We start from the raw sequence: 22699 nt of genomic DNA on the forward strand, positions 1-22699 counted from the left end.
AACCAAGCTCCTGCCGCGGTCGTACAGGGACCGGACAGCCCTTAGCAAAGGACCACAGACCCCGTACTCCCGGAGGACCCCCCACAGGGTGCCCCGAGGGATACGGTGGAACGCCTTCTCCAGATCCACAAAGCACATGTGGACTGGTTGGGCGAACTCCATTGAACCCTCGAGCACCCGATAGAGTGTGTAGAGCTGGTCCAGTGTGCCCCGACCAGGACGAAAACCACACTGCTCCTCCTGAATCTGAGGTTTGGCCATCGGTCGAATTCTCCTCTCCAGTACTCTGAAATAGACCTTACCGGGGAGGCTGAGGAGTGTGATCCCCCTATAGTTGGAACACACCCTCCGGTCCCCCTTCTTAAACAGATGGACCACCACCCCGGTCTGCCAATCCAGAGACACTGTCCTCGACCACCACGCAATGTTGCAGAGGCGTGTCAAACAAGACAGTCCCACAACATCCAGAAACTTAAGGTATTCAGGATGGATTTCATCCACCCCAGGAGCCTTGCCACCGAGGAGCTTTCTGACCACCTCGGTGACTTCGGCCTGGGTGATGGATGAGTCGGCCTCTGAGTCCCCAGTCTATGCTTCCTCTTCGGAAGACTTGACAATGGGATTGAGGAGATCCTCGAAGTATTCCTTCCACCGCCCGACAACATCCCCACCCCGGCTCAGCAGCTTCCCACCCGCACCGTAGACAGTGCCGGTGGAGAGCTGCTTCTGCCCCCTGAGGCGTCAGACGGTTTGCCAGAATTTCTTCGAGGCTAACCGATAGTCCTCTTCCATGGCCTCCCCGAACTCCTCCCAGACCCGGCTTTTTGCCTCTGCGACCGCACGGGCTGCAGCACGCTTGGCCTGACGCTACCTGTCAGCTGCCTCCGGGGTCCCACTTACCAACAAAGACAAGTAGGACTCCTTCTTCAGCTTGACAGCATCCCTTACTTCCAGCGTCCACCACTGGGTTCGGGGATTGCCGTCGCAACAGGCACCAGAGACCTTGTGACCACAGCTACAAGCGGGACCTGAACCGTTAACACCAAACCACATATTGACAATGAAATCTACAATCATCACCCCACTGCCTGGAGAATTTGTCAGAGAAGCTCTCCATCTGCAGAAGAGATGGGAATTCAGTATTTGGCAAACATATTCTGGACCAGGTGGAGAAAGGAATACCTGTAGAATCTGCAACAGGGAAGAAAATGGAACAAGGCTCAAAGAGACACTAAAATCAATGATATTGTATTACTACAATGACACAGATGCTGCACGTTTTGAGGGAGTGTGCAGTTGGCATGCTGACTGCAGGAATGTCCACCAGAGCTGTTGCCCCTGAACTGAATGTTCATTTCTCTGCCATAAGCTGTCTCCAAAGGCGTTTCACAGAATTTGGCAGCACATCCAACCGGCCTCACAACTCCTGACCACCTGTGACCACACCAACCCAGGACCTCCACATCCAGCATGTTCACCTCGAAGATGGTCTGAGACCAGCCACCCGGACAGCTGCTGCAACATTCGATTTGCAAAACCAAAGAATTTCTGCAAAAACTGTCAGAAACCATCAAGGGGAAGCTCATCTGCTGCTTGTTGTTCTCATCGGGGTCTCGACCTGACTCCAGTTCATGGTCATAACAGACTTGAGTGGACAAATGCTCACATTCAATGACTTCTGGATGCTGATCATCTCTATACGAAGGAGATGTGTTGAACTGCGTGAGACAGATGGTGGTCACACCAGATACTGACTGTTTTTCTGACCCCCCCCCCCCCCCCCCCAATAAAACAAAACTGAACATTTAAGAATGGCCTTTTATTGTGGGCAGTCTAAGGCACACCTGTGCACTAATCATGGTGTCTAATCAGCATCTTGATATGTCACACCTGTGAGGTGGGATGGATTATCTCAGCAAAGGAGAAGTGCTCAATAACACAGATTTAGACAGATTTGTCAACAATATTTGAGAGAAATTGGTCTTTTATGTATATAGAAAATGTTTTAGATCTTTGAGTTCAGCTCATTAAAAATGGGAGCAAAAACAAGTGTTGCATTTATATTTTTGTTCAGTGTACTACTACAATTACTACTACTACTAGTAAGAATAAGATAGAACGTTATTAATCCCGAAGGAAATTATTTGCCACAGTGCCTAAACAGTAAACATTGCTTTTCTCTTTCTTTTTTTCTTTTTTTTACAGTGACTACAACATGTTTATGCAAAATGACTAAAGACATTTGCACAAGATGTTGACAGTACTGCACATAGCTCTGAGTAACTGGAAAACTCTGATCATTACGTATTCATCCTGCAGGAAAGGGAGGAGTTATACAGTCTGATGACCACAGGTAGGAAGGACCTCCTGTGGTGTTCTGTGAAGCACCTCGGTGGCTTCAGTCTGTGGCTGAAGGTGCTCTGACAGGACGTCAGTGTGGCATGCAGGGGGTGGGAGGTGCTGTCACGGATGGTGAGCAGTTTTCTCAACATCCTCCTATCTGACACCTCATCACAGACTCCAGCTCCACCCCCAGGACAGAGGCAGCTTTCCTGATGAGCTTGTTGAGTCTGTTGGTGCCTGCTGCCTTCAGCCTGCTTCCCCAGCACACAACAGCATAGAAGATGACACTGGAGATCACTGAGTGATAAAACATCTGTAATATATTTCTGCAGACATTGAAAGGTCTGAGCCTCCTGAGGAAGTACAGTCGGCTCTGATCTTTCTTACACATAGCATCTGTGTTGACAGTCCAGTGTGTTGACTGTGTGGACACCCAGGTATTTGTAATAGTCCACCTCAATTCCACTGATGGTAACTGGGTTCAGGCGGGTCTTCCATCTTCTGACGTCCACCACCAGCTCCTTCGTCTAAGATACGTTGAGCTACAGGTGGTTGAGTCCACACCACTCCACAAACCTGTCCACCACACTCCTGTACTCAGCCTCCTGGGCACTGTCCATAATGGCAAGCGTTGTCCGAAAACGCCTGCAGGTGGCAGGACTGTGACCAGAACCTGAAGTCTGAGGTGTAGAGTGTGAACAGGAAGGGAGACAGGATCGTCCCCTGTGGTGCCCCCGAGATGCTCCTGATGGTGTTGGATGTTATGTCCTGAAGCTCACATACTGTGAGCGGCCCGTGAGATAGTTGGTGATACAGGCCACCAGTGGATCCAGTGATGATTCAGTGACTATGTGGAGGAGCCTCAGGACAAGCCTCTCCAGTGACTCCATAACGTGATGTTCGGGCCACAGGTCTGTAGTCATTAAGTGTGTTGGGGTTCTTCTTCTTGGGCACAGGAACCGACATGAGGTTTTCCAGCGCTGAGGAACAACCATCTGGCTCAGGCTCAAGTTTAAGATGTGCTGGAAAATCCCACACAGCTGGACAGCACATCCCTGCAGCACTCTGGGGCCAAGGCCATCAGGACCCGCAGCCTCTCCTGGACACAGGAGAGGCTATCGCCTTTTTTTTTATGTTGTGTGAAGCGCCTTGAGACGATTTCATCGTGAATTGGCGCTATATAAATTAATAAATTTGAATTTGACACAGGCAACTAGATTAACTTCTCACCTCCTCTGTAGTGATGGTGATGGGAGGCAACGAAGAGAATGAAGGTGTGATGGAAGGAGGGGAGTGCACAGAGGAGGGGGGCACTGAGAGGAGCTGGGGGAAGGGTGGGCAGCATCCATGTAGTCAAACCCATTGAAGAACAGATTTAACTCATTGGCTGTGAGCAGCCACACATTTACTAAAAGTGATGAAGGACTTAAAACAGAATTTTCAGTTTTGAAATTGCCTCTTTCTTTTTTTTTACAAATGAAAAAAATTATTTATTTACAAATAGATTCATTTGTAAAACCCACCACACATTTCAGTAACTGTTTGTTATACCGACCAGGCAGCCAACCACTGATGTCAGGAAACTAATGTACCCATAATGCAATGCGGCATGTATGTCTAAACGCTAAAACCTTCAAAATTAATGCATTACTTTAAAACTAAAACATATGGCTGATATTTTCATTTTGTAAAATGACAGACGCGATGTTAATTTCAATAATTTGTCCGGAATTAGTTTGTTTTAAATTATAACCATAAGTCAAAACTGTCTGTCTGTGCAAGACTCCAGTGAAATGACCAGCAGGTCTGTATGGTGTGAAGAGAAATGAACTTTTTTCCCCCCTCTCCTTTCTCTCTGATCACCAGGTCTCTTTCGTTGAGAGAAGGCCGATCTAAGACAGAAGCGCTGGCTTGTTGTTTTGTCAGTAGCTACCGTGTACTGAAGTCAGTTCTGAAAGTTATCGGTTTAGCATTTATCTGTAACTTCCGCTAAATGTTTTAGGGATTTATCAGTTTGGCTTTATAAGTTTTAAAAGTTAACTTTTCAGTTAGCGGATTAACGGTTATCAAAGCTAACTTTTTGGTTAGCTGTGCCCACCACTGCCTGAAACCCTTCTGTCCTGTGCACGGCAACATTTCCTGTATATTTGTTTTGTGAATTGTTCTGTAATTTGTGTTTGTATCATTGCCCAAGCAGAGGGTCGCCCCTTTGAGTCTGGTCTGCTTGAGGTTTCTTCCTCAGAGGGAGTTTTTCCTTACCACTGCTGCTCTGGGGGTTGGTTAGGTTAGACCTGACCTGTGTGAAGCGCCTTGAGGCAACTTTGTTGTGATTTGGCGCTATATAAATGAAAAGAATTGAAACTGAATTAAATTAACAAATGAAGACATTAAATAGAATCAAAATATCAGAATCAGAATAGCCTTTATTTGCCAAGTATCTTCAAAAATGCAAGGAATTTGATTCCGGTTTGGCACAGATAGGAACGGGATGGAAACCAACATTTACATCCTGCTCTGTCAAATGTCTTTGGACCAACATCATGGATAACCTTTGACCTCTGACACAGAGTGTTCTGATAACTCTGGGACTAAACTGAACTTGGACGACTCAGTTAAGGATTCCTGAAGTTCTGCCCAGTGTTTACACTCATTTCTGTGAGAGCAGTCCTCCTTACTGTGAAGATGTCAACATAACAGTTTCTTTATTTTAAAGTTTGACGTGAGGTCCAGTTTGCCAGGACACGGATTTCTCAAAAACATTCAAACTGAAGAAAACAGTATGAAAAGCCTTGAATTTCTTTGATTTTGTTTTTCCCAGCTCTCAAACATTTAAATCACTGCCAAGATTTATTTAAAACTGATTTTCATTAAAATAGTTTTAATGAAAATCAAAATCATCTGTAATCACACCCTTGTCCTGTCTGTAATCACACACCTCTGTTTGCAATCACACACCTGTCCTGTCTGTAATCATACACTGGTCCTGTCTGTAATCACACACCTGTCTTATCTGTAATCACACACCTGTCCTGTCTGTAATCACACACCTCTGTTTGCAATCACACACCTGTCCTGTCTGTAATCACACACCTGTCCTGTCTGTAATCACACACCTCTGTCTGTAATCACACACCTGTCCTGTTTGCAATCACACACCTGTCTTATCTGTAATCACACACCTCTGTAATCACACACCTGTCCTGTTTGTAATCACACACCTGTCCTGTCTGTAATCACACACCTGTCTTATCTCTAATCACACCCTTGTCCTGTCTGTAATCACACACCTCTGTTTGCAATCACACACCTGTCCTGTCTGTAATAACACAACTGTCCTGTCTGTAATCATACACTGGTCCTGTCTGTAATCACACACCTGTCCTGTCTGTAATCACACACCTGTCCTGTCTGTAATCATACACTGGTCCTGTCTGTAATAACACAACTGTCCTGTCTGTAATCACACACCTGTCCTGTTTGTAATCACACACCTGTCCTGTCTGTAATCACACACCTGTCCTGTTTGTAATCACACACCTCTATAATCACACACCTGTCCTGTTTGTAATCACACACCTGTCCTGTCTGTAATCACACACCTGTCCTGTTTGCAATCACACACCTGTCTTATCTGTAATCACACACCTGTCTTATCTGTAATCACACACCTCTGTAATCACACACCTGTCCTGTTTGTAATCACACACCTCTGTAATCACACACCTGTCCTGTCTGTAATCACACACCTGTCCTGTTTGTAATCACACACCTGTCCTGTCTGTAATCACACACCTGTCCTGTTTGTAATCACACACCTCTGTAATCACACACCTGTCCTGTTTGTAATCACACACCTGTCCTGTCTGTAATCACACACCTGTCTTATCTGTAATCACACACCTGTCTTATCTGTAATCACACACCTGTCCTGTCTGTAATCACACACCTCTGTTTGCAATCACACACCTGTCCTGTCTGTAATAACACAACTGTCCTGTCTGTAATCATACACTGGTCCTGTCTGTAATCACACACCTGCCCTGTCTGTAATAATACACATGTTCTGTCTGTAATCACACACCTGTCTTATCTGTAATCACACACCTGTCCTGTCTGTGTTCACACACCTCTGTTTGTAATCACACACATCTCGTCTGTAATCACACACCTCTGTAATCACACACCTCTGTTTGTAATCACACACCTCTCTTGTCTGTAGTCACACACCTGTCCTGTTTGTAATCACACACCTGTCCTGTTTGTAATCATACACCTCTCATCTGTACTCACACACCTGTCCTGTCTGTAATCACACGCCTCTGTTTGTAATCACACACCTGTCTTGTCTGTAATCACACACCTGTCCTGTTTGCAATCACACACCTGCCTTGTCTGTAATCACACACCTGTCCTATCTGTAATCACACACCTGTCCTGTTTGTAATCACACACCTGTCCTGTCTGTAATCACACACCTGTCCTGTTTGCAAACACACACCTGTCTTGTCTGTAATCACACACCTGTCCTATCTGTAATCACACACCTGTCCTGTTTGCAATCACACACCTCTCTTGTCTGTAATCACACACCTGTCCTGTTTGTAATCACACACCTGTCCTGTTTGTAATCATACACCTCTCATCTGTAATCACACACCTGTCCTGTCTGTAATCACACACCTCTGTTTGTAATCACACACCTGTCCTGTCTGTAATCACACAACTGTCCTGTCTGTAATCACACACCTGTCTTATCTGTAACCACACACCTGTCCTGTCTGTAATCACACACCTCTGTCTGTAATCACACACCTGTCTTATCTGTAATCACACACCTGTCCTGTCTGTAATCACACACCTCTGTTTGCAATCACACACCTGTCCTGTCTGTAATAACACAACTGTCCTGTCTGTAATCATACACTGGTTCTGTCTGTAATCACACACCTGCCCTGTCTGTGTTCACACACCTCTGTTTGTAATCACACACATCTCGTCTGTAATCACACAACTGTCCTGTTTGCAATCACACACCTGTCTTATCTGTAATCACACACCTGTCCTGTCTGTAATCACACACCTCTGTTTGCAATCACACACCTGTCCTGTCTGTAATCACACACACGTTCTGTCTGTAATCACACACCTGTCCTGTCTGTAATCACACACCTGTCCTGTCTGTGTTCACACACCTCTGTTTGTAATCACACACATCTCGTCTGTAATCACACACCTGCCTTGTCTGTAATCACACACCTCTGTTTGTAATCACACACCTGCCTTGTCTGTAATCACACACCTCTGTTTGTAATCACACACCTGTCCTGTTTGTAATCACACACCTCTTTTGTCTCAAACATTTAAATCACTGCCAAGATTTATTTAAAACTGATTTTCATTAAAATAGTTTTAATGAAAATCAAAATCATCTGTAATCACACCCTTGTCCTGTCTGTAATCACACACCTCTGTTTGCAATCACACACCTGTCCTGTCTGTAATCATACACTGGTCCTGTCTGTAATCACACACCTGTCTTATCTGTAATCACACACCTGTCCTGTCTGTAATCACACACCTCTGTTTGTAATCACACACATCTCGTCTGTAATCACACACCTGTCCTGTCTGTAATCATACACTGGTCCTGTCTGTAATCACACACCTGTCCTGTCTGTAATCACACACCTGTCCTGTTTGTAATCACACACCTGTCCTGTCTGTAATCACACACCTGTCCTGTTTGTAATCACACACCTCTATAATCACACACCTGTCCTGTCTGTAATCACACACCTGTCCTGTTTGCAATCACACACCTGTCTTATCTGTAATCACACACCTGTCTTATCTGTAATCACACACCTCTGTAATCACACACCTGTCCTGTTTGTAATCACACACCTCTGTAATCACACACCTGTCCTGTCTGTAATCACACACCTGTCCTGTTTGTAATCACACACCTGTCCTGTCTGTAATCACACACCTGTCCTGTTTGTAATCACACACCTCTGTAATCACACACCTGTCCTGTTTGTAATCACACACCTGTCTTATCTGTAATCACACACCTGTCTTATCTGTAATCACACACCTGTCCTGTCTGTAATCACACACCTCTGTTTGCAATCACACACCTGTCCTGTCTGTAATAACACAACTGTCCTGTCTGTAATCATACACTGGTCCTGTCTGTAATCACACACCTGCCCTGTCTGTAATAATACACATGTTCTGTCTGTAATCACACACCTGTCCTGTCTGTGTTCACACACCTCTGTTTGTAATCACACACATCTCGTCTGTAATCACACACCTCTGTAATCACACACCTCTGTTTGTAATCACACACCTCTCTTGTCTGTAGTCACACACCTGTCCTGTTTGTAATCACACACCTGTCCTGTTTGTAATCATACACCTCTCATCTGTACTCACACACCTGTCCTGTCTGTAATCACACGCCTCTGTTTGTAATCACACACCTGTCTTGTCTGTAATCACACACCTGTCCTGTTTGCAATCACACACCTGCCTTGTCTGTAATCACACACCTGTCCTATCTGTAATCACACACCTGTCCTGTTTGTAATCACACACCTGTCCTGTCTGTAATCACACACCTGTCCTGTTTGCAATCACACACCTGTCTTGTCTGTAATCACACACCTGTCCTATCTGTAATCACACACCTGTCCTGTTTGTAATCACACACCTGTCCTGTCTGTAATCACACACCTGTCCTGTTTGCAATCACACACCTGCCTTGTCTGTAATCACACACCTGTCCTATCTGTAATCACACACCTGTCCTGTTTGTAATCACACACCTGTCCTGTCTGTAATCACACACCTGTCCTGTTTGTAATCACACACCTGTCCTGTCTGTAATCACACACCTGTCCTGTTTGCAATCACACACCTCTCTTGTCTGTAATCACACACCTGTCCTGTTTGTAATCACACACCTGTCCTGTTTGTAATCATACACCTCTCATCTGTAATCACACACCTGTCCTGTCTGTAATCACACACCTCTGTTTGTAATCACACACCTGTCCTGTCTGTAATCACACAACTGTCCTGTCTGTAATCACACACCTGTCTTATCTGTAACCACACACCTGTCCTGTCTGTAATCACACACCTCTGTCTGTAATCACACACCTGTCTTATCTGTAATCACACACCTGTCCTGTCTGTAATCACACACCTCTGTTTGCAATCACACACCTGTCCTGTCTGTAATAACACAACTGTCCTGTCTGTAATCATACACTGGTCCTGTCTGTAATCACACACCTGCCCTGTCTGTAATAATACACACGTTCTGTCTGTAATCACACACCTGTCCTGTCTGTGTTCACACACCTCTTTTTGTAATCACACACATCTCGTCTGTAATCACACAACTGTCCTGTTTGCAATCACACACCTGTCTTATCTGTAATCACACACCTGTCCTGTCTGTAATCACACACCTCTGTTTGCAATCACACACCTGTCCTGTCTGTAATCATACACTGGTCCTGTCTGTAATCACACACACGTTCTGTCTGTAATCACACACCTGTCCTGTCTGTAATCACACACCTGTCCTGTCTGTGTTCACACACCTCTGTTTGTAATCACACACATCTCGTCTGTAATCACACACCTGCCTTGTCTGTAATCACACACCTCTGTTTGTAATCACACACCTCTCTTGTCTGTAATCACACACCTGTCCTGTTTGTAATCACACACCTGTCCTGTCTGTAATCACACACCTGTCCTGTTTGTAATCACACACCTCTTTTGTCTGTAATCACACACCTGTCCTGTCTGTGTTCACACACCTCTGTTTGTAATCACACACATCTCGTCTGTAATCACACACCTCTGTTTGTAATCACACACCTCTCTTGTCTGTAATCACACACCTGTCCTGTCTGTAATCACACACCTGTCTTATCTGTAATCACACACCTGTCTTGTCTGTAATCACACACCTGTCCTGTTTGCAATCACACACCTGTCTTGTCTGTAATCACACACCTGTCCTATGTGTAATCACACACCTGTCTTGTCTGTAATCACACACCTGTTTGTAATCACACACCTGTCCTGTTTGTAATCACACACCTCTCGTCTGTAATCACACACCTGTCCTGTTTGTAATCACACACCTCTCTTGTCTGTAATCACACACCTGTCCTGTCTGTGTTCACACACCTCTGTTTGTAATCACACACATCTCGTCTGTAATCACACACCTCTGTCTGTAATCACACACCTGTCCTGTTTGTAATCACACACCTCTTTTGTCTGTAATCACACACCTGTCCTGTCTGTGTTCACACACCTCTGTTTGTAATCACACACATCTTGTCTGTAATCACACACCTCTGTCTGTAATCACACACCTGTCCTGTTTGTAATCACACACCTGTCGTTTGTAATCATACACCTCTCATCTGTAATCACACACCTGTCCTGTCTGTAATCACACACCTCTGTCTGTAATCACACACCTGTCTTGTCTGTAATCACACACCTGTCCTGTTTGCAATCACACACCTGTCCTATCTGTAATCACACACCTGTCTTGTCTGTAATCACACACCTCTGTCTGTAATCACACACCTGTCCTATCTGTAATCACACACCTGTCCTATCTGTAATCACACACCTGTCTCATATTTTGTAATGAGAACATGTGCATATCTGTCATGGATTCTGTCTTCTGAAGCTGTTGTTTCCTGCCATTCGTTCATGATCAAGTCATGTCTCTCCTCCTCTTATAGTTTCAGAGTTCACAGTCCAGTCTCATATTACTTGTCCTCTGTCATCTTTGCATCATCTGTTTATCATCAGGTCTGTCTGTCTAATCAGTCTATGTCTCTGCCTCATCATGATCAGTCTTTTACTCAATTGTGTCCTGTAATTGGGTTCTATTCCAACTATAATCTGACAATATGGATCTGATTATACATTCTCTGATATGCTGCCAAAGTGAAATAATCTGCATTCATTATATCAAAAGCTCAGTAATCGCTGACTCTGCCCCACAGACTACAGGTGTGATGGGGAGGTGGCAGGGTTAGTGTCTGAGCAGCCGTACAGATGCTGGTACAGGAAAGCCAGGCTCTTCCTCCAAGCGTCGTCCTGAGCACGACAATGTGCCACCGTTTCTCCGCCCCACAGTACCGCCACTGCACAAAAAAAAAGAGTCTTATTTTGAAAGCACATTTCATTAGTTTACACTTTGCATAAAAAACAGAAATAACACAGGATCAGAACAAACAACTGTAAAATGCTTAACAAATACTTTTAAAATCAGTATTAAGGCTCACATATTAAACTCCTTTTCAATAAAGTCCAATCTCAGTTCTCTTTAAAACAAGGGGTAAGGCGAAGGGGTACGCCTCAAGCCCTATGAACTGAGACACCCCTCTGCCTTAGGACAAAAAAAACTGCCCATGTCAAACTGCCGTCTTCACTGTTTTTTAACATGACAACCAAAACACAGCTTGTTGCAGTAGCCTGTTTGCTCTTTTTATTTTCTTGCCTTTCTGTGTAAATGCAAAGAAATAGAAGAAGTCGCAGATTTCTTCGACACATCGCAATTATGTCGGAGAATTTTGTGGTATTAATAATGAATTAGTAATTAATGTTAATAATACCAAAAATAAGTAATCATTAATAATAGTAATAATTAATATTGATAATTGATTAATCATTAATTGATTGATTAGTCATTAATTATAATGACTAATCAAGTTCAATCAAGTTTAACTTTTTGAATGGAATGACTGAAATAAAGTCTCAGTCACAACCCATCTTAGGAGTTTTTAATCCTGCAATCACCTGGTAGGTCCTACATCTCGCATAAGATTTATTTATTATCTTTGTAGTCTTACTACGATGGTACAGACATTGTAAGGTCTTTGTACAAGTGGCAAGATGATTGTGCATTTGTCTTGAGATAAACAGGTGGACTTGATGCTACCTGTTGTACAGACATTGTACTATGATCTTGAGATTGTAGTAGGACTGTTGTACGATCTCAAGTTGCCTGTACTTACATAGTACAAAGACCATACATGTCTTACAACCTTTGTACTGTCATCCTGCAATAAGACTGACATATTATCAACGGTATATATATATATGGGAAGAACATCAGATAAGAACATCAACACAAGCCACAGGTTCATGATCATCTCTTGTCTCTACCTCTGGGTTTTCAATCTCTTCTTCCCTCCTCTGTTTTCCCTTGCCTTTTCCTTTTCTCATACTCTTCATATTTCCTGGTGATACTAGTCATGTTTAGTGGTCAAAGCTATATCGGCCGCAGCAATTCTGATACTGTTTCTGTGATACTATAGTCGCTGACAATGGATCAAGCAGCCAATCCTGTTGTGTGGGCCGCTGAAGAGGAGGTACTGCTGGCCCACCACCACCAGAGGGCACCCTGCCTGGAGTGCGGGCTCCAGGCACCAGAGGGCGCTGCCGCCTCACAGGAGCAGCCGGGGTGACAGCTGACACTCATCACCTGTGACAGCTGTCACCACTCATCTGATCTGCATCGGTATATCAGCAAGACGTCATCTCCACCTCTTTGCCGAGATATCGTTCTACCTGAAAGGTAATATCCTCAGCCTGACTGCTTGATAGAAAGCCTTTTTTTGTGATTTTTGTGAGTGATAACAGACTTTTTCTCCAACGAGAGGTGGAGGTAGCTTCCCTGCCGTGCAGATTGCTGGGTGCAGACGCACCCACGTTTAATTGTGTTTTTGTTCCTCGCCAGCAGTACCAGGTCCGACACGCGGAGGCAGTGGCCAGCTGGGAGTTCGGGACTTGGCGGCTCCAGTATTCCCGGGGTCTGGTGGCGGAGGAAATCGTGTGGTTCCAGTTCTGCTTTGGACAGGCGTCTCCTATCTTCGAGCCTGCCCACACGACACCTTGTAATTTGACCTTTGATCTATTGTGTAATCTGTTGTGTTTGTTGTGCACGTTCGCAACAGTAAAGTGTTGTTATTTGACCTATTCCATTGTCCGTTCATTTGCGCCCCCTGTTGTGGGTCCGTGTACTTACACTTTCCCAACAAATCCTTTATACCTGGATCATTCTTACATGATGCTCTTATGCCTCTTACAATCATTGTAGGAGGATCCTACTAGCAGTACAGTTATTGTACAATGATCCTACTAGTAGTACAATTATTGTACAATAATCTTACAAATCCTAAGAATAACACTGGTGATTCATTTTTAGGGTTTAATTGTACATACGTCTTACAATGGTCTTACAACTCTTACAATGGTCCTATAATTACTGTACCATCATCTTGCAATAAATTTCATCTTTACAGCTCTTAGAAAATGTTGAGCATGATCAACAGTGGCCATAAGATGATAAGACAACTCTAGGACCACTCTAGGAACAAAATGATCCTGGGATGATTGTACAATCATTGTAGGATTTGGCAAAAAAATGGTCTTAGACCAGTCTTAGAAGCTCTTAGGATGGGTTGTGACTGAAGCTTTAATCAACTTTTTCATGATATTCTAATTATATGACCAACACCTGTAATGTATGTTGTGGGCTGCATCTAGTTCTGTTAACCTGATATTTCTTTTTCAAATTCTCCCATTTTTTACATCCAGTCCTATTTCCTTTAGAAATTTCCTTGACAAATAATATCAGTCTGTCAGGACGTCAGGTTATGTGTTACACATACGTGTAGATATTTTCCAACTTCTCATTTTCTGCCTCATTTTCTTATTAGGAGTCGAGTGTGTTCAGGGCTCCTGTTTAGTAAATACACACGTGTTACAGACCTTGAAATCCAACAGCAGGGGGCGCTATTATACAAAGATTTATGAACATACAAATTAACCTGCTTATCCTTTGTCATGATTTTCTCCGTTGTGAGATATAAAAGTGTCTTATGGTAGCGTTCGTGTGTATATGCATTATAACGCCTCAGCGCACGAGCGAAGTTACGATATTCTTCAGAACGACAATATACACAACATGGATCCAGCAGCATACACGGTACTCTCAGAGACAACTGCCTGTAAAGTTTTTATAACTTTCTAAACAGTGTAATTTGTAATGAAAGCCGTTTACATTTATGCGGCTCTTTCTGTGCCATGTTTGTTTCTGTGGAGACAGCGGTAAGCTCCTCCTACCCTCCAAACGGAGTGTGCATCCAGATTCACTCTGTTTGAACAGGTTTGTAGCCCTCTGCCTCGCTCCAAAAAGACAACTGAGACACCCCTCTGTCTCTCGTACCCGCGCAAAACGAAGGGGAAGGGGTAAGGGGAAGGGCCGAGGGGTAGAATTGAGATTCAGACTAAGTCTACACAGGTCTCAGAGATGCCAAAAATCTATCTTTGAAGTTTCTTGATTAAAAGAAAAAAGTCCACTTGCATCCTGGATTTTAGCCTATAATCTGTTCCAGCCCTGCTCAGGACAGGCTGGTTTTGTGACTGCATCTTAGGATGAATTAAACCAGATTCTGTAGATCCATGTGCATTTTCTCGTGCTTTGTCTCATACGCTTAGTATCATTAGAGTGAGCAGACAACACTGTGGCTGTGTTCAGCAGAGATCACAAGCATGCTTTCAAATGACATTATCACACTGCTTCACATTAAATACGCAACACCTTGATTTTACTCATCATCCACAGGATGCGTCAATCAGACAACAGGCAGCGCACCCGTGTTGAAAGGTTTAAAATGTACAACCCCTGGCAAAAATTATGGAATCACCGGCCTCAGAGGATGTTCATTCAGTTGTTTAATTTTGTAGAAAAAAAGCAGATCACAGACATGACACAAAACTAAAGTCATTTCAAATGGCAACTTTCTGGCTTTAAGAAACACTATAAGAAATCAGGAAAAAAAGATTGTGGCAGTCAGTAACAGTTACTTTTTTAGACCAAGCAGAGGGAAAAAAATATGGACTCACTCAATTCTGAGGAATAAATTATGGAATCACCCTGTAAATTTCCATCCCCAAAACTAACACCTGCATCAAATCAGATCTGCTCATTGACATTGACCCTATGTGTCTTTTTGCAAGGAATGTTTTCACAGTTTTTGCTCTATGGCAAGATGCATTATCTTCTTGAAAAATGATTTCATCATCCTTAAACATCAGAAAAGTGTCCAAAATATCAACGTAAACTTGTGCATTTGTTGATGATGTAATGACAGCCATCTCCCCAGTGCCTTTACCTGACATGCAGCCCCATATCATCAATGACTCTGGAAATTTACATGTTCTCTTCAGGCAGTCATCTTTATAAATCTCATTGGAACGGCACCAAACAAAAGTTCCAGCATCATCACCTTGCCCAATGCAGATTCGAGATTCATCACTGAATATGACTTTCATCCAGTCATCCACAGTCCACGATTGCTTTTCTTTAGCCCATTGTAACCTTGTTTTTTTCTGTTTAGGTGTTAATGATGCCTTTCATTTAGCTTTTCTGTATGTAAATCCCATTTCCTTTAGGCGGTTTCTTACAGTTCGGTCACAGACGTTGACTCCAGTTTCCTCCCATTCGTTCCTCATTTGTTTTGTTGTGCATTTTCGATTTTTGAGACATATTGCTTTAAGTTTTCTGTCTTGACACTTTGATGTCTTCCTTGGTCTACCAGTATGTTTGCCTTTAACAACCTTCCCATGTTGTTTGTATTTGGTCCAGAGTTTAGACACAGCTGACTGTGAACAACCAACATCTTTTGCAACATTGCATGATGATTTACTCTCTTTTAAGAGTTTGATAATCCTCTCCTTTGTTTCAACTGACATCTCTCGTGTTGGAGCCATGATTCATGTCAGTCCACTTGGTGCAACAGCTCTCCAAGGTGTGATCACTCCTTTTTAGATGCAGACTAACGAGCAGATGTGATTTGATGCAGGTGTTAGTTTTGGGGATGGGTTAGGGTTAGGGTGTGCTTTTTTCTACAAAATTAAACAACTGAATGAACATCCGGTGATTCCATAATTTTTGCCAGGGGTTGTATATTTCACTCTGTCTCAAGTGGTCAGTGTGCTTGGTTTCAGTGTGGAAGGTTCCCGGTTCAAATCCCACCCCTGCCACATTTCTCCATGTAATGTGGAGTTGCATCAGGAAGAACATCTGGCATAAAACCTGTGCCAATTCAACATGCAGATCCACCTCAGATTTGCTGTGCCGACCCCGAGTGCAAACAAGGGAGCAGCCAAAAGGACTTCCATACTCTCTCTCAGATATGGACCAGGTGTGTTTCTGATGGATGACACATGTCATGTAATTTCAATTTAATTTATTTTCATTTATATCGCACCAAATCACAACAAAGTTGCCTCAAGGCGCTTCACACAAGTAAGGTCTAACCTTACTAACCCCCAGAGCAGCAGTGGTAAGAAAAAACTCCTTCTGAGGAAGAAACCTCAAGCAGACCAGACTCAAGGGTGTGACCCTCTGCTTGGGCCATGATACAGACACAAATTACAGAACAATTCACACAATGAATATATAAGAAATGCTGTTGGTGCACAGGACAGGAGGGTCTCAGAAACAGACACCACACCCATCTCTGGATGGAGCTGCACCGCAAACAGAGAGAAAAAAACAATCAGGCATCAGAAAGACAAGAAATACAGTATAAGAAGGACAGCTGCCATCTCCAGAAATTCTCTGATGACTCTGCTATTGTGGGTCGTGTGTCTGAGGGGAACAAGCTGGAGTACCGGTCGGTAATCACAGACTTCGTGGACTGGTGTGAGTGCAACCACTTGGGACTCAACACCAGTAAGACGAAGGAGATGGTGATTGACTTCAGGAGGAAACCACCACCTCACCCACCGGTGAACATCCAAAGGGAGGACATAGAGACTGTGGACAGTTTCAAATACCTGGGTGTTCACCTCAACAACAAACTGGATTGGACTCACAACACTGACGCCCTGTACAAGAAAGGCCAGAGTCGTCTCCACCTCCTGAGGAGACTGAGATCCTTTGGAGTGAGCAGGCCTCTGCTTAAGACCTTCTATGACTCTGCTGTAGCCTCTGCTCTTCTCCATGCTGTCGTCTGTTGGGCCCCGGGAAGCACAGAGCAGGAGAGAAAGAGACTGAACAAGCTGGTCAGGAAGTCCAGCTCTGTCCTGGGCTGTCCTCTGGACTCTCTGGAGGAGGTGGCTGAGAGGAGGGTATTAGCCAAGTTCAAATTCATCATGGACAACTCCTCTCACCCTCTGAACCGGACTATAGTGGAGCTGAGCAGCTCATTCAGTGACAGACTGAGGCACCCTCAGTGCAAGAAGGAACGACACTGCAGGTCGTTCCTCCCTGCTGCTGTCAGACTGTACAATAACACTGTGAAATAACCACATGCAATAATATGTCCACAAATCACGTGCAATAATAATATGTCCACATATCACGTGCAATAATAATGTGTCCACATATCACATGCAATATTATTATGTCCACAAATCAGGTGCAATAACAACTCGTTTACAGTCCCAGCACTAATGTCACCTTATCACACCTAAACTCCATTTCACATATTGGAAAGATGCTCCTATCGTTTTTCAATCCCAATCATGTTTATACACGCAACAAAAATATAAACGCAACACTTTTGGTTTTGCTCCCATTTTGTATGAGATGAACTCAAAGATCTAAAACTTTTTCCACATACACAATATCACCATTTCCCTCAAATATTGTTCACAAACCAGTCTAAATCTGTGATAGTGAGCACTTCTCCTTTGCTGAGATAATCCATCCCACCTCACAGGTGTGCCATATCAAGATGCTGATTAGACACCATGATTAGTGCACAGGTGTGCCTTAGACTGCCCACAATAAAAGGCCACTCTGAAAGGTGCAGTTTTGTTTTATTGGGGGGGATACCAGTCAGTATCTGGTGGGACCACCATTTGCCTCATGCAGTGCAACACATCTCCTTTGCATCATCCATGAAGAGAACACCTCTCCAACGTGCCAAATGCCAGCGAATGTGAGCATTTGCCCACTCAAGTCGGTTACGATGACGAACTGGAGTCAGGTCGAGACCCCGATGAGGACGACGAGCATGCAGATGAGCTTCCCTGATATTCTATTTCTACCTTATTTTCTTATTTTATTGTACTGTTACAAGTATTATTATTATTGCTTATCCTTGCACACGCTGTTTGATGAACATTTTCCTCTACTTGCACCCATCTTGTGTGTTTTTAAGCGTTGACGTAACATGTGAATTTCTCCTCTGTGAGATCAATAAAGTTTTATCTTATCTTATAATTCGTCAGCATTAAGCAACAAGAAAAACAGAAGAAATACTAAGGTGATCACCGGCCACTAGCCCTAAGCTTCACTAAAAGACCCAGAATTTAGATAAAGTTGAGGCCGCGGCACGCTCCGTTTACTAATAAAATGAATTAAAAGAGTAAAAAGCATAGTAACATACTATGCCTGTATGGTAGTCATATGAAAGGGAAAATAAGTGCGTCTTTGTTGTGCTTGCTGCCTGCTGCCTCGCTCCCCCTCCCTTCCTGCTTTCTCTGGCTGACTCATGGAGCTGACTGGACTCACCTGACTGCAATCAGCCACACCTGTATTTATACCTCTCCTCTTCACTCACTCAGACGCCGGAAACTCAGTTTGCCTTCAGGGTATCTGGCTACAGCTTCGTGCTTTATGTCTCTTGTCCCTGGTTTTTATCTTGGGATCCTGCTCTCTGTGTTTTCAGATTTTGGACTCAATCAGCTTGGTCACACCCACCTGGTCCTGCTCTGAACCAACTTCGGCTACCTGGTTTGGGAGTGCACCTTCACTGCAGCGCCCCGGCTTGTCTCTCCCTTGGTTCATCTGTTCATTCCATTCTACCTTACAGTCACTTACAAAATAAATTGTTATATTTTTGCAACTCACAGTCTGTTTCTCTGCATTCGAGTCCTAACCTCTGCCTTGGGTGTTTTCACCACAACAGTCTTAAGTCTGGACTTGAAAGTCTCCACAGAATCTGACTGTTTTATTGACACAGGGAGATCATTCCACAGAACAGGGGCACGATAAGAGAAAGCTCTGTGACCCACAGACTTCTTATTCACCTTAGGGACACAAAGTATCCTTCTTATCGTTGTGCTTTACACACAAGTAGAAGTTTTTCTGTGCATTTTCTTCCTGTTCACAGCCTGTGACATGGGCAGAGCCAGAGGGGTGGGAACACGCCCACGGCCCCCTTAAAGTGACACTTTGAAGAAGAGCAATTCACACTAATTATGAATATATATTTTTACAACTAAAATATACAATCAATAATATATCAGTGTCGGTGATTTACTAATACAAATCTACACCTATTTGAAACTGAGGAGCAATATATTAAAAAAAAAAATCAATCAATAAACATAAAAGGGCAGCATTTGTGAGAGTGTTAGATGACTGAAGATGATTTTGAATGATGCTGATGATTGAAGATGATGATGATGTAGGTGGTGTTGCACACAATGTTGTGGTTTGTCTCTTGTCCTTATCTTGTGTTCTTGCTGTTAGTTGTGCTCTACATCTTGTCCTCGTCTGTTTCTCAAACTGTGTGTTTGTGGGCGTGGCCCTGCTCCACATCAGCATCACCACACTTGTCTCTCGTCTCCTCATCTCACATCACTATATAAGTTCAATCAATCAATCAATCAATTTTTTTATATAGCGCCAAATCACAACAAACAGTTGCCCCAAGGCGCTTTATATTGTAAGGCAAGGCCATACAATAATTATGTAAAACCCCAACGGTCAAAATGACCCCCTGTGAGCAAGCACTTGGCTACAGTGGGAAGGAAAAACTCCCTTTTAACAGGAAGAAACCTCCAGCAGAACCAGGCTCAGGGAGGGGCAGTCTTCTGCTGGGACTGGTTGGGGCTGAGGGAGAGAACCAAGAAAAAGACATGCTGTGGAGGGGAGCAGAGATCGATCACTAATGATTAAATGCAGAGTGGTGCATACAGAGCAAAAAGAGAAAGAAACAGTGCATCATGGGAACCCCCCAGCAGTCTACGTCTATAGCAGCATAACTAAGGGATGGTTCAGGGTCACCTGATCCAGCCCTAACTATAAGCTTTAGCAAAAAGGAAAGTTTTAAGCCTAATCTTAAAAGTAGAGAGGGTGTCTGTCTCCCTGATCTGAATTGGGAGCTGGTTCCACAGGAGAGGAGCCTGAAAGCTGAAGGCTCTGCCTCCCATTCTACTCTTACAAACCCTAGGAACTACAAGTAAGCCTGCAGTCTGAGAGCGAAGCGCTCTATTGGGGTGATATGGTACTACGAGGTCCCTAAGATAAGATGGGACCTGATTATTCAAAACCTTATAAGTAAGAAGAAGAATTTTAAATTCTATTCTAGAATTAACAGGAAGCCAATGAAGAGAGGCCAATATGGGTGAGATATGCTCTCTCCTTCTAGTCCCCGTCAGTACTCTAGCTGCAGCATTTTGAATTAACTGAAGGCTTTTTAGGGAACTTTTAGGACAACCTGATAATAATGAATTACAATAGTCCAGCCTAGAGGAAATAAATGCATGAATTAGTTTTTCAGCATCACTCTGAGACAAGACCTTTCTGATTTTAGAGATATTGCGTAAATGCAAAAAAGCAGTCCTACATATTTGTTTAATATGCGCTTTGAATGACATATCCTGATCAAAAATGACTCCAAGATTTCTCACAGTATTACTAGAGGTCAGGGTAATGCCATCCAGAGTAAGGATCTGGTTAGACACCATGTTTCTAAGATTTGTGGGGCCAAGTACAATAACTTCAGTTTTATCTGAGTTTAAAAGCAGGAAATTAGAGGTCATCCATGTCTTTATGTCTGTAAGACAATCCTGCAGTTTAGCTAATTGGTGTGTGTCCTCTGGCTTCATGGATAGATAAAGCTGGGTATCATCTGCGTAACAATGAAAATTTAAGCAATACCGTCTAATAATACTGCCTAAGGGAAGCATGTATAAAGTAAATAAAATTGGTCCTAGCACAGAACCTTGTGGAACTCCATAATTAACTTTAGTCTGTGAAGAAGATTCCCCATTTACATGAACAAATTGTAATCTATTAGACAAATATGATTCAAACCACCGCAGCGCAGTGCCTTTAATACCTATGGCATGCTCTAATCTCTGTAATAAAATTTTATGGTCAACAGTATCAAAAGCAGCACTGAGGTCTAACAGAACAAGCACAGAGATGAGTCCACTGTCCGAGGCCATAAGAAGATCATTTGTAACCTTCACTAATGCTGTTTCTGTACTATGATGAATTCTAAAACCTGACTGAAACTCTTCAAATAGACCATTCCTCTGCAGATGATCAGTTAGCTGTTTTACAACTACCCTTTCAAGAATTTTTGAGAGAAAAGGAAGGTTGGAGATTGGCCTATAATTAGCTAAGATAGCTGGGTCAAGTGATGGCTTTTTAAGTAATGGTTTAATTACTGCCACCTTAAAAGCCTGTGGTACATAGCCAACTAACAAAGATAGATTGATCATATTTAAGATCGAAGCATTAAATAATGGTAGGGCTTCCTTGAGCAGCCTGGTAGGAATGGGGTCTAATAAACATGTTGATGGTTTGGATGAAGTAACTAATGAGAATAACTCAGACAGAACAATCGGAGAGAAAGAGTCTAACCAAATACCGGCATCACTGAAAGCAGCCAAAGATAACGATACGTCTTTGGGATGGTTATGAGTAATTTTTTCTCTAATAGTTAAAATTTTGTTAGCAAAGAAAGTCATGAAGTCATTACTAGTTAAAGTTAATGGAATACTCAGCTCAATAGAGCTCTGACTCTTTGTCAGCCTGGCTACAGTGCTGAAAAGAAACCTGGGGTTGTTCTTATTTTCTTCAATTAGTGATGAGTAGAAAGATGTCCTAGCTTTACGGAGGGCTTTTTTATAGAGCAACAGACTCTTTTCCAGGCTAAGTGAAGATCTTCTAAATTAGTGAGACGCCATTTCCTCTCCAACTTACGGGTTATCTGCTTTAAGCTACGAGTTTGTGAGTTATACCACGGAGTCAGACACTTCTGATTTAAAGCTCTCTTTTTCAGAGGAGCTACAGCATCCAAAGTTGTCTTCAATGAGGATGTAAAACTATTGACGAGATACTCTATCTCCCTTACAGAGTTTAGGTAGCTACTCTGCACTGTGTTGGTATATGGCATTAGAGAACATAAAGAAGGAATCATATCCTTAAACCTAGTTACAGCGCTTTCTGAAAGACTTCTAGTGTAATGAAACTTATTCCCCACTGCTGGGTAGTCCATCAGAGTAAATGTAAATGTTATTAAGAAATGATCAGACAGAAGGG

At 43.3% G+C, this 22699-nt stretch overlaps 1 protein-coding gene and 1 long non-coding RNA gene across 2 annotated transcripts in view; both read right to left on the reverse strand.

Annotated features, from left to right (window-relative positions):
- Positions 1-7105: 7105 nt before the first annotated feature.
- On the reverse strand, positions 7106-9462 carry LOC117516382. The gene is made up of 3 exons (XR_004562379.1): positions 8832-9462; positions 8395-8621; positions 7106-7400 (listed from the first exon to the last, which is right to left on the reverse strand). It is a non-coding gene; the product is annotated as an uncharacterized LOC117516382 (long non-coding RNA).
- A 1415-nt stretch (positions 9463-10877) lies between these two features.
- Positions 10878-22699, reverse strand: part of LOC117516381 (peroxisomal succinyl-coenzyme A thioesterase-like) — a 52394-nt gene continuing 40572 nt past the window's right edge. Inside the window, exon 11 of the mRNA XM_034177352.1 lies at positions 10878-11540. Within this exon, the coding sequence (XP_034033243.1) occupies positions 11401-11540 (140 nt within the window). The 3' untranslated portion in view covers positions 10878-11400. The remainder of the gene's footprint in view (positions 11541-22699) is intronic.

This window comes from Thalassophryne amazonica, chromosome 8 (genome assembly GCF_902500255.1).
Source record: "Thalassophryne amazonica chromosome 8, fThaAma1.1, whole genome shotgun sequence".
NCBI classification, from domain to species: domain Eukaryota; kingdom Metazoa; phylum Chordata; class Actinopteri; order Batrachoidiformes; family Batrachoididae; genus Thalassophryne; species Thalassophryne amazonica.